Below are 12792 nucleotides of genomic sequence, written 5' to 3' on the forward strand. Positions count from 1 at the left end.
TATATGAAATGACATCACTGATATGTCAAAATGTTGGCCTGTCCAATAATCTAGTGTAAAACAGTGAGGATGGATGTGACGAGTGTATGTTGTTACACTAGATTATTGGAAGAATTGTTAACTAATGGTATTCATTTAAGGGCATTTTATTTTGAATTAATTTGTTTTGGAAGAAAGTAGAATCGAGTAATCTATGGTCATTTGACCATAATCAAAATATGTTGTTAATTTCTTTCAATATATATATATATATACATATATATATATAATATTTAGTTTATTTTTTTGGTATTTCCGTGTTATTGTCTTTGTTTTACCCTTTTTATAAATGTGTTAATCTGTATAAAATGTTAAGTAAGCGCCATTACGCAAGTGTACGTGTAAGGATAAAGCTGATGTAATTTCCGGGCGCCCTCTCTCTTTCGCAAGATGTAATGGCGATGAGAGGCACGGACCAGAGATTCTCCTTGTTAGAATTGTCTGATGGGGTCTGTTATATTTTGATACAGAAACTGAGAGAAGCTGAGACTAAATCACATCACAACTGCATCATCGTGTGGGATATCTTTTATTAAGAAGAAAACACAACGCAGACAGAAACCCACTGCACTAGGAGTGAGGAACCTGCTTTATAGATTTGCAGGCACATGTTTTTCACACATCACTCAAACACAGAACCAGGAAACAGGAAACTCTTCAGTTCAGTGAAACTGAAACTGAAGTGCAGTTGAGCCGTTGTGTGTTTGTGTCTCTGTATTCATGCAGTAAAATGGCAGAAGCGAGAATTTCTCAGGATGAGTTCCTGTGTTCAGTGTGTCTGGATCTCCTGAAGGATCCAGTGGCCATTCCCTGTGGACACAGTTTCTGTTTGAGCTGTATTACAGGACGCTGGGATCAGGAGGATCAGATGAGAGTCTACAGCTGCCCTCAGTGCAGACAGACCGTCAGTCCAAGACCTGCTTTAACTAAAAACACCATGCTGGCTGAAGTGGTGGAGAAACTGAAGAAGACTAAACTTCCTGCTGACTGTTACGCTGGAGCTGGAGATGTGCAGTGTGACGTCTGTGATGGAAGAAAACGCAAAGCCGTCAAGTCCTGTCTGGGGTGTCTGAACTCTTACTGTCAGAATCACCTTGAACAACATGAGAGTTTCTTTAAAAGAAAGAGACACAATCTGACTGATGCCACTGGAGGACTGCAGGAGATGGTCTGCCAAACACATGATAAACTCCTTGAGGTTTTCTGCCATACTGATCAGAAGTTTATATGTTTGCTGTGTACGATGGATGAACATAAAAACCATGACACTGTATCAGCTGCAGCGCATAGGACAGAGAAACAGGTATGAACTATAAAGTAGACACTGATGAAATTGTTTTGACACTATTTATATTGGCACTCATATGATCAGGTAACATCATTCACACTTCAGTCGCAGCAGAAGTGAACAGCAGCTGCAAGTGGACTTTCACTGCTCAGTCTATTTGTGCTCCGCACTGAACATAACAGAAAATATGGTGAAAATGAACCGTAAACATTTTGTTCCAATCCAAACAGGATTTTAAGAAGCAACATAAAATAATAGAAAACATTCTAAGATTGTTTGAAAAAATATGTCTCTTTCAAGAATAACACAAGTTAAATGCAGTGACAAACAAAAAAACACTTTCTTTTCAGTAAATCTGACTCAGTCCATATTAACTAATTTATAGCTTCACTACAAGCTTTGGCTTCTGTTCTGTTTTCAAAATCAAATTTTGATGGAAATGGGATGCGCATCGTCATATAAATTTGACTCATTCCCGATCATCAACAGAAATACTGTTACGCAGCAGAAACACTGTCAATGTGAATCTTAACATAAAAGACATGTAAGCACGCGGCCGATGGAAACACGAATTGCATGCTACACAGACTACACAGCACCACTGTCAGACAGAATAGCATATGGCCAGAGCAAACTCATAACCGCATACTCACATAACATAACATACCATAACATAACATAACAGAACATTACATAACATAACATAACATAACATAACATAACATAACATACAACATAAAGACAGAGCGCACGAGAACGAGCGAATGCTTATCTTGTGCACTCACAACATAATACAAACACAAGGAGCATGAATGTCCGAATCCCGGCACAGAAACCGAAACCAAACTAGACATGAGGGCCGAAATCCGAACATCACGCTTCGAACATGAAACAAGGCACACAGACACTCGCACAAAGACAAGACAATACAGGAGTGTTTGGGCTCTGTCACAAAACCAAGAATAAATTACACCGACAGAAGGTGACAGAACCCTGACAGATATGTGACAGCATTATAAACTGACATCTCTGTTATTGATTTGTGGTGTAGAAGCAGCTGAAGGAGACACAGAGGTCGTTCCAGCAGAGGATCCAGCAGAGAGAGAAAGATCTTCAGCAGCTGAGAGAGGCTGTGGCGTCTCATAAGGTGAGTCTGGAGAAGAGAAGTTTGAGACGTCTCAGACAGGACTCACTAAAGACACTGTGTGATTGTGATGTGTGTCTAACAGCGCTCTGCACAGACAGCAGTGGAGGACAGTGAGAGGATCTTCACTGAGCTCATCCGCTCCATTGAGAGAATCTGCTCTGAGGCGACACAGCTGATCAGAGATCAGGAAAAGACTGCAGTGAGTCGAGCTGAAGAACGACTGGAGCGACTGGAGCAGGAGATCAATGATCTGAGGAGGAGAGACGCTGAGCTGGAGCAGCTTTCACACACACAGGATTACATCCATTTCCTGCAGGTAACAGAGATCTAGAAGAACATGATCATAGTGAACTTGAGCAAGAGACTCACAGAGATTTCCATTACACGAGAGTAGATGTTAAAGCTTCATGCTGATTTGTACTCGGCTTTCGCCAAGATAATCACCAACTAAGACGTAGCTTTACAGTAACCTATGCTTCTCCATCCATTTACGCTTCTTTCCATCTAGTGACGTGAATCTTCTGTCTGGTGTTAATACAGTGTATTGCGCGTCAGCACACACAACGGCTGCAACCACAGTGCGGTCCCCCATAACAACCCTCTGGATTGAGCGGAGTAGGGAACATCTCTAGGGTCTTCAAGTGGGCACCTTCCGTCCTCAGTGTTTCGTCGACTAGCCCACGACACCTCAAGAGGGCTCGACAGTGACTCTGGCGTCCCAGAGTCACCCCCCTCCGTCCCCCACTCAACTCAGCCCAGCTTACTGACCTCTACTTCCCTCTTGCTGCTGAGACCTAACCACAATCTCACAATCTCTCCGCAACCCAACCATACGCGCCAACCCGTTTGACTAAGGCTGTCGAGCCCCACTGGTGCGTTAATATGCAGTTTCAGTGGCAACGGTTCCGTATGGCATACCACCTACCACAAAACACAATATCTGCCCAACCACCCGTCATTCACGCAATATATACAGGAACGTAATGACGGTAAATACTATACAACCTATACAAATAAACCAACAGTTGCTGCTGAGACCTAACCACAATCTCACCGCAACCCAACAATACGCGCCAACCCGTTTGACTAAGGCTGTCGAGCCCCACTGGTGCGTTAATATGCAGTTTCAGTGGCAACGGTTCCGTATGGCATACCACCTACCACAAAACACAATATCTGCCCAACCACCCGTCATTCACGCAATATATACAGGAACGTAATGACTGTAAATACTTTACAACCTATACAAATAAACCAACAGTTGCTGCTGAGACCTAACCACAATCTCACAATCTCTCCGCAACCCAACCATACGCGCCAACCCGTTTGACTAAGGCTGTCGAGCCCCACTGGTGCGTTAATATGCAGTTTCAGTGGCAACGGTTCCGTATGGCATACCACCTACCGCAAAACACAATATCTGCCCAACCACCCGTCATTCACGCAATATACACAGGAACGTAATGACTGTAAATACTATACAACCTATACAAATAAACCAACAGACCTTTCAAGTTTTCAAGAATTCTACGAAACCGTAGCATGGCGGCCTGTACACAGCCAGCTAGAATCTTTCCGTCTGAACCACAGCCAGTTGCTGCTCCTTTCTGCTGCTTCAGATAAGTTCTTTACTGTACGACGCAACTCTTGGCCACTGAATCCGACGTCTCTGAGGAACCGGGTTGTAGAGTGTGCCACAAAACCGTGACAACCCACTTCCACTGGATAAACCTGGACTCTCCATCCTCGCTGTTCTGCTTCAGTGGCCAGATGAGCATACCGCAGTTTCTTCCTCTCATATGCCTCATCTACCGCATCCTCCCATGGCACTGTTAACTCTATCAGTTGAACAATGCGTGCTGATCCAGACCACAAAACAATATCTGGCCGTAGGTTAGTGGTGGCAATCTCAGGTGGAAAAATAAGCCGTTGATCAAGATCAACCAGCATCTTCCAGTCCCTAGCAGCTTCCAGTTGTCCTGGGCGAGAATTGGTGTTAGCACCTTTTCTTGGTGGTTGCTCGCCTGGGCGGAGGAATATTGTCTTCTGCGTGTAATGTTTTGCTAGAACAGGCGGCAATTTATTGGTCATACTACGCTTGCCTTCCAATGCTAAAGCCAAACATCGCAATACTTGGTCATGGCGCCAAGTAAACCGACCCTGGCTAAGAGCCACCTTACATCCTGTCAAAATGTGCCTTAATGTGGCAGGTGATGAACACAAAGGACAAGATGGATCCTCTCCTACCCAGAGGTTTAGGTTCTGCGGTGATGGGAGAACATCATATGTTGACCTAATAAGGAAACTGATCCTACTCTCTTCCATTGACCAAAGGTCTTGCCAGCCCATTTTGCGTTGTTCCACACTCTCCCATCTGCTTGGCCTGGGAAATGGCCTTTATACATCTCATCCTCTCCTCCTGCTTTCGCACCTCGTTGACTACCAGCTTCCTCCTTTGGGCTGGGCCTGCCTTGTGCCATTTAGGAGGAGCTAAACTGAGCCCAAAACCCCCTCTTCCATGCTGTACCTGTCCCACGATATCCCCAATTTGAAGGTCAGCCTTTGCCTCTACTACAGATTTCTTTGCTGACCACTTTCTACCAGTTTTTACCACAGGGGCTGTCTCCCTTACACATTTGTCACGTGACTCTGCTAAAGTCATTTCCAGTCTGACCTTGGCACACTTAAACTCCTCGGTTAAAGCAGAGACTGGCAGCTGCAATACTCCTTTACTATAAAGTCCCACTCTGCTGAGGCAGCGTGGAACTCCCAACCATTTCATGAGAAACAGAAACATTTCATGAGAGCAAAATGAGCAGTTGATTACAATGTTGCCAAGAATTCTGTTTGTTGGGTTATATAATAATAAGGTAGATTCTAATCTGATCATATTGCTTTAGAAATAGACCCCTAATGAATGCATTTCAGCTCTGGAAATCTCTTAGGAAACATGTTCTGAGCTCTTTCTTCTAGGAGATATATTTAGCTGCCAAACTCCACTAGTGCAAAGAACAGTTAAAAACTTAATTTTAAAACCAATATTTTTAAAACCTTTTTTAAACCAAAATTTCCCTTCTGATTTCTTAAATCATGGTGAAATTGATGTTACCAATTTTGAGTAATCTTCACCAAAGTTTCTTCAGGTGATCTTCAAACCTGATAGATGTGCAATGTCATAATTGTTTGACCGTTCCTCTGAGGATCACACCCATGATTGAGTATCTCAATCTAGATCGCATGGCACACTACCCAGATGACTCTCTGTGTTATATCACACGCCGGCCTTAAAGAGCAGACAGAGCAGACACCTGCCTGTGGTTCCTCCTTCACAGTGGGTGAAGAGGAGGAGGATCCCTAATATGGTGACCTACATATTCTGGAATGGACTCCTATCCAGGCTCCCACCTTTGAGGTCTCTTCTTCTCCACTGGTCCCACCAGGCCTAATGGACTTTCTGGTTCTGAATAATTCCCTGGCACTCCTTCCTCTGCTGGTCCAACCCAGCCTCCTGGCTCCTTTTTGTCCGCTAGTCCCGTCTAGCCTCCAAGCTCCTGCGTTCCGACCATGGAGGTCATCCAAAGACCCTGTCGTCTTCATAAGTTCCATCCAACTCCTCCCTTTCGGCTGGCTTCATCCAGCTTCCATCCAGGACTCACCACAGGATTCTCTGGCTGCGCCTCAGCCCTCCCACTCCTTTTGCTCCACAGGGCTCCCATTATTACTCCGGTTCCTCCTTTGTCCTTGCTCCCACCGGATCTGCCTCTTTCTTTTCTATAATTCTATAATTTAAATTTACGCAATACAGCTAAGATGATGACTGATGCATTTGATTTAGATAATGGGTAACACTTTATAATACCTTTCAATTAAAAGTAATTTTCTAAGTTATTAGTTAATGATGAACTAATAATTTTCAAAACATGACTATACGCCTATAAATGAGTAATAAAAGATAAATATGTTGTAAATTATCTTAAAAAATTGTAAATTATCTTAAAAAATAGTAAATCATGAAACAATCAAACAGATCATTTGTTGATGATTAATATGTTATTAGTTGATATATTAATCTCTTGCAAATCATTGAAATATTTATGTTAAAATTGTTTTTGTATCATTAACTCAATAAACAATGGGTAATCATGAACAAATGATGAACAAACAATTAGTAAATGATCAGTATATTAGGGTGACCAGGTGGGGACATGTTCGGTTCATTTAGTTTTGTTGTAGCCACATCATATTAACTTGTGGAAACATGTAAAGTGTAAAGTCGTGGCTTCGAGATCCAGTGTTGAGGGAACGACATATTTTTCTCATGGCCACGAGTTAAATGAGTAAAGAACCTGCCCGACCATAGCAACCTGGAATTTTCAGAAATGGATAGGCCTATAATATTATTTATTTTAATTAAAAATGACAAAATAAGGGTGGAATTAAGAAATTATGATATAAAATTATCATATTGTGCGTGATGTTGCCTATAGACAGCACTCAAATTAGGTTTGTTTTTTAATCAATAAATGATGAAAGAATATGTAGGAACAAAATAATATAGGTTTACAAGAAAACTTTTTATCCATAATCTTGTCTTTATTTATTTATTTATATTATTATTATTATTATTATTATTATTATTATTATTATTATAATTATGCCTATTAAACACATATTCACAGTGCTGCTTAAAAGTTTGTGATCCTCTTATAGAATTTGTGAAAATGTGAAAAAAATTGACACAATTAGAGAGATCTTACAAAATGCATGTTATTTTTTATTTAGTACTGTCCTGAATAAGATACACTATGTTGCCAAAACTTTTGGGACGTCTGCCTTTACATGCAAATGAACTTTCATGGCATCCGATTCCTGATCCGTAGGGTTTTGTATGGAGTTGGCCCACCCTTTGCAGCTATAACAGCTTTAACTCTTCTGGGAAGGCTTTTCACAAGGTTTAGGAGTGTGTTAATGAGAATTTTTGACCATTCTTTTAGAAGCCCATTTGTGAAGTCAGGCACTGATTTTGGACAAGATGGCGTGGCTCACAGTCTCGGCTCTAATTCATCCCAAAGGTTTTCTATCGGGTTGAGAACCGGACTCTGTGCAGACCAGTCAAGTTCCTCCACACCAAACTCACTTATCCATGTCTTAATGGACCTGCTTTGTGCACTGGTGCGCAGTCATGTTGGAAGAGGAAGGGGCCATCCCCAAACTGTTCCCACAAAGTTGGGAGCATGAAATTGTCCAAAATGTCTTGGTATGCTGAAACATTAAAGGTGCCATAGAATAGAAAACGTCTCGGTTACGTATGTAACCCTCGTTCCCTGAGTAGGGAACGGAGACGTTACGTCGGATGACGACGAATGGGGTTTCGCTTAGAACACCTATCGACTTCGAGTATTACAAAACGAGCCAATGGCAAGGAAATGCCATGGGTCTGTGGAATTTGCATGGCGTAACTCCGCCCCACCTCGTGGGTATAAAAGGAGGACGCCGGCAACAGGCAGATATGTTTCTTCGCTGAGGAGCCAAGACTGAGCTCAGGCGATCCCCGCGTTACAGCGGAAAGTGGCAGGCAGACGTAACGTCTCCGTTCCCTACTCAGGGAACGAGGGTTACATACGTAACCGAGACGTTCCCTTTCGTTGTCACTCCGAGTTACGTCGGATGACGACGAATGGGGTTACCAGTCTAATCACGCCACCTTCTCAGCTGTCTTCCAGTGCCCTGCGTAAATCTGAGATCCCTGTCGTGAGACTGGCACGGACGAAGGACTCCTATTTAGCACAGGAATACCAAGGTACACCGGGGAGCATATCCCAAGTTCAGGGGAAATATGCAGTTACTGCCAACCCAGAGGGGGGGACTTAGAGAATACACATGTGACCCGAAGGAGACATGGAGAACACTGGGGTGTCCAGCCGCAGGTGGAATATTTCAACCCCAGGGGTGGCAAGGTGGCTTGCCAAGGGAAAGACACATGCTCGGGAGGCTTACAGTGGAATACACATGTGGGGGTCGCTCAGGGGAGGGACCATGCACACGGGAGGCACCTAGCCGACACACAGGCAATAGACACTGGCGCCAACGTCAGGAGTGCTGGAGGAACTCAGGGCTTTTCGGGGAAGCTCACCTGAGGAGAATATCGCACGTATCCAGTCCGTGGAGTGGAATGGCGAGCAACCGAAGACACCTCAGCGGGTCCAGTACTAGCTGGTTGAAGCGAGTACATGAGATGACACTGGCTCCACTCGGAGATTGTAGAATCTGGCGAATGTGTTAGGTGTCGCCCAGCCTGCAGCTCTGCAGATGTCTGTTAGCGAGGCGCCATGCACTAGAGCCCAAGAGGATGCCACACTCCGGGTGGAGTGGGCAGTCACACCAAGGGGGCACGGTCGACCTTGCTGCTGGTATGCCAAGGCAATGGCGTCCACTATCCAGTGAGACAACCTTTGCTTGGAGAGAGCCTTTCCCTTCAGCTTCCCACCATAACAGACAAAGAGCTGGTCTGAGGTCCTGAAACACTGCGTCCTGTCTACATAGGCGCGGAGGGCGCGTACTGGACAGAGCAGTGCCAAGGCTGGGTCTGCCTCCTCCGGGGGCAGCGCTTGCAGGTTCACCACCTGGTCCCGGAAGGGAGTGGTAGGAACCTTGGGCACATATCCAGGCCGGGGTCTCAGGATCACGTGAGAGTAAGCCGGCCCAAATTCCAGGCACGCTTCGTCAACGGAGAATGCATGCAAGTCCCCCACCCTCTTGATGGAGGCCAATGCAACCAGGAGCGCTGTCTTCATAGACAGGAACTTAAGCTCCACTGATTGCAAAGGCTCAAAGGGAGCACTCCGCAGGGCAGTTAGAACCACTGAGAGGTCCCAAGAGGGAACGAGAGGAGGGCGAGGAGGATTCAGTCTCCTCGCTCCTCTCAGGAACCTGATGATCAGGTCGTACCTTCCAACAGACTTACCTTCGACTGGGTCATGGTGTGCGGCAATAGCGGCAACATAGACTTTCTGGGTGGAGGGAGACAGCCTTCGCTCCAGCCTATCCTGAAGGAAGGAAAGCACGACACTAATCGAACATCTCCGGGGGTCTTCTCGGTGAGAAGAGCACCAGTTGACGAAGAGGTTCCACTTCAACGCGTAGACGTGTCTCATGGACGACGCTCTAGCGGAAGTGATGGTAGCCGCCACCGTAGGTGGAAGGGTACTCAAACCTGCTTCGTCCCGTCCAGGAGCCACACGTGGAGGTTCCAAAGATCGGGACGAGGGTGCCATAGGGTGCCCCGTCCCTGAGAAAGGAGGTCCTTCGTCAGGGGAATCGGCCAAGGAGGTACTGTCGCGAGGAGTACTAGTTCGGAGAACCAGGTCCGGGCGGGCCAGTATGGCGCGACCAGAATGACCTACTCCTCGTCCTCCCTGACCTAGCGCAAGGTCTGCGCAAGAAGGCTCACTGGGGGAAACGCACACTTGCGGCCCTGCGGCCAGCTGTGCGCCAGAGCATCCGTGCCGAGCGTGCCCTCGGTCAGGGAATAAGACTGGGCGCAATGGGTCGAGTCGTGGGAGGCAAACAGATCTATCTGTGCGTCCCCGAACTGGTCCCAAATCAGCTGGACCGACTGGGGATGGAGTCGCCATTCTCCAGGGAGTGGCTGAAGCCGTGAGAGCTCGTAGGCTGCACAGTTCAGGGCTCCGGTGGAAATAAATGGCATGAAGCGACCTCAGATGCTTCTGACTCCATATGGGGAGGTGGCAAGCGAGTTGCGACAAACGGCGGGAGCGTAGACCACCTTGATGGTTGATGCACGCTACAGTGGCGGTATTGTCTGAGCGGACTAGTACGTGTTGGTTCTTGAGCACGGCCCGGAAGCGGCGCAAAGCAAGACGTACGGCCAGCAACTCGAGGCAATTGACATGCCAGAGGCGACGGGGTCCTGTCCAGGAGCCCACGGCAGCACGTCCATTGCACATGGCACCCCAGCCCGTGGAGGAGGCATCTGTCGTTACAACAACATGCCGCGAAGCTCGTTCCAGGGGCACTCCGGCCCGTAGAAAACTGAGGTTCGACCACGGGGTGAAGGTCTGACGGCAGGTCGGAGTAACTGTTACTCGGAGGGTGCCGTGTTGCCATGCCCACCTCGGGACTCGGTCGCGAAGCCAAAGCTGAAGCGGTCTCATATGAAGCAATCCGAGCGGCGTTGCCGCGGCTGCAGAAGCCATATGCCCAGGAGCCTCTGAAAAAGTCTCAATGGAACCGCACTCTTGCCCTCGAACTGTCTCCGGCAAGTCAGCAGTGACTGCGCGCGCGCTAGCTCGTAAGCTGCGCGGACATGGCGACCGAGTCGATATCCATACCGAGAAAAGAGATCCTCTGCACGGGGCAAAGTTTGCTCTTCTCCCAGTTGACCCGAAGGCCCAGACGAGCTAGGTGCCGAAGCACTAGGTCCCTGTGTTCGCAACCTGAACTTGAGAGTGAGCTATGATCAGCCAGTCGTCGATATAACTCAGGATGCGAACCCCGTGTTCCCGAAGGGGAACAAGGGCAGCCTCGACGACCTTCGTGAAGATGCGAGGAGACAGGGCTAGCCCGAAAGGGAAAACCGCGTACTGGATGCCTGCCCCTGAAAGAAAACCGAAGGAACGGTCTGTGTCAAGGAGAATAGAGACATGAAGTAGGCGTCCTTCAGGTCGATCGCTGCAAACCAATCCTAGGCCGTATGCATTCGAAAACGCGTTTGAGCATCTTGAACGGCATCCTGTGAAGGGAGCGGTTCAGCACGCGCAAGTCCAGGATTGGCCGTAACCCACCGGTTTTATTGGGGACAATGAAGTAGGGGCTGAGAAGCCGGCTGACCTCATCTCGGCTGGAGGGACAGTCTCGATTGCGCCCTTCGCCAGCAGGGTGGCAATCTCTGCTCTTCTGATGGGGGCATAGCCACCGACAAAAGTGGAGCGGACTCCCCAAGTGGGGAGGAGACCGTGCGAACTGAATCGCATAGCCGAGCCTGATGGTCCGCGCGACCCAGCGGGACAGACGGGGAAGCTCTAACCAGGCTCCCAGGAACTGAGCCAGCGGGATCATGCGACCACAGGCGTCCCCCCGGAGGGGCAGCGAAGCGGAGTAACTGGCCCAGACGTGGACGGCATAGCGGCCCGATGTGGGGGCACAGTTAGCAACCGCGCCCTGGCAGAGGGGCCAGGGGAGGACCAGGCTGGTCGTCCCGCGGGGGCCTGCTCTGCCAGGGGTCTGGCGACAGAGGGGGACAGGGGCGAAGCGGTCCGTGGACGGCACGCCATGTCAACCACCTCTGGGACAGAGGGGGACGAGGAGAGCACGGCTTGTGGGCGGCGCTCTGTGACGTCCGAGAACTCTGTGCTCAGAGACGGGAGAATCAGCTCTTTGGAGAATAAGGATTCTTCCCCGGCCCTCCCCGGGGAAAGGAGTGGTCCTGCTACCAACTCCTGGAAAGAACTGAGTCCCATCTCTGAGGAGCCCAACTCAAGAGCGGCGCTTAACCCGGCGTGTAGCGGGGTGCGGAGCTGGAGAGGACTGTGGCGTCCGACCGCGGCCTCCAGAGCCGACCCGGGTGAACGGGCGGGGTGGGAGCCGCGGGGGGGGGCGCCCTCGGCAGTGGGCAGACCGAGGGATCTGAGCGGACGGCGGGGCCGTCGGGACAGAATCAACCTCAGTCTGCTCCATCGCCGAGGTGCCCGTCTCACGAGCGCCGCTTAACCCGGCATGTAGCGGGGAGCGGGGCTGGAGAGGGCTGTGGCGTCCGCCCGTGGCCCCCAGAGCCGGCCCGTGAACGGGCGGGGTGGGAGCCGCGGGAGGGCGCCTTCGGCGGTGGGCAGACGAGGGATCTGAGCGGACGGCGGGGCCGTCGGGACAGAATCAACCTCACTCTGCTCATGGGCGGCTGAGAGCTGTTGGGCAAGCCCTCAACCGCACCACTGAAGAGGCCGACCTGGGATATGGGAATGTCGGACAGACGGGTCCGCGCGACATCCAGCACATCAGACAGGTTCAGCCACAGACTGGTGAGCATCACCTGACCCAGGGAGCGTACGCCACTTTCGTCGCTCAGAGAGCAAGGTCAGTGGCGGCGCGCAGCTCAGTGAAGAGCCCTGGGTCATTCCCGCCCTCGTGCAGGTCCATGAGCATCTTTGTCAGGTGGATCAGCAGAATGACCATGGCATGCAGTGAGGCGGCTGCCAGTCCCGTGGCGCTATAGGATCTCGCCACAAGCGTAGACGAAAAACTACAGGCCACGGGCGGGTGCTTAGGATTGCGCCGAGAAGAAGCACTCTGAGGACACATAGCA

At 49.0% G+C, this 12792-nt stretch overlaps 1 protein-coding gene across 2 annotated transcripts in view; it reads left to right on the forward strand.

The window, feature by feature from the left end:
- Positions 1 to 418: 418 nt before the first annotated feature.
- LOC143718316 (tripartite motif-containing protein 16-like) overlaps positions 419 to 12792 on the forward strand; it is a 145666-nt gene continuing 133292 nt past the window's right edge. For both annotated transcript variants that reach the window (XR_013196316.1, XM_077209373.1), the window contains exons 1-3: positions 419 to 1342; positions 2379 to 2474; positions 2557 to 2790. Coding sequence is in view for 1 of the 2 variants with exons in the window: in XM_077209373.1 (XP_077065488.1) it covers positions 770 to 1342; positions 2379 to 2474; positions 2557 to 2790 (903 nt within the window). In the remaining variant the exon portion in view is untranslated. The remainder of the gene's footprint in view (positions 1343 to 2378; positions 2475 to 2556; positions 2791 to 12792) is intronic.

Source organism: Siphateles boraxobius, unplaced genomic scaffold (assembly GCF_051911475.1).
Source record: "Siphateles boraxobius isolate OS27281-9 unplaced genomic scaffold, OSU_SipBor_1 61, whole genome shotgun sequence".
Taxonomy (NCBI): domain Eukaryota; kingdom Metazoa; phylum Chordata; class Actinopteri; order Cypriniformes; family Leuciscidae; genus Siphateles; species Siphateles boraxobius.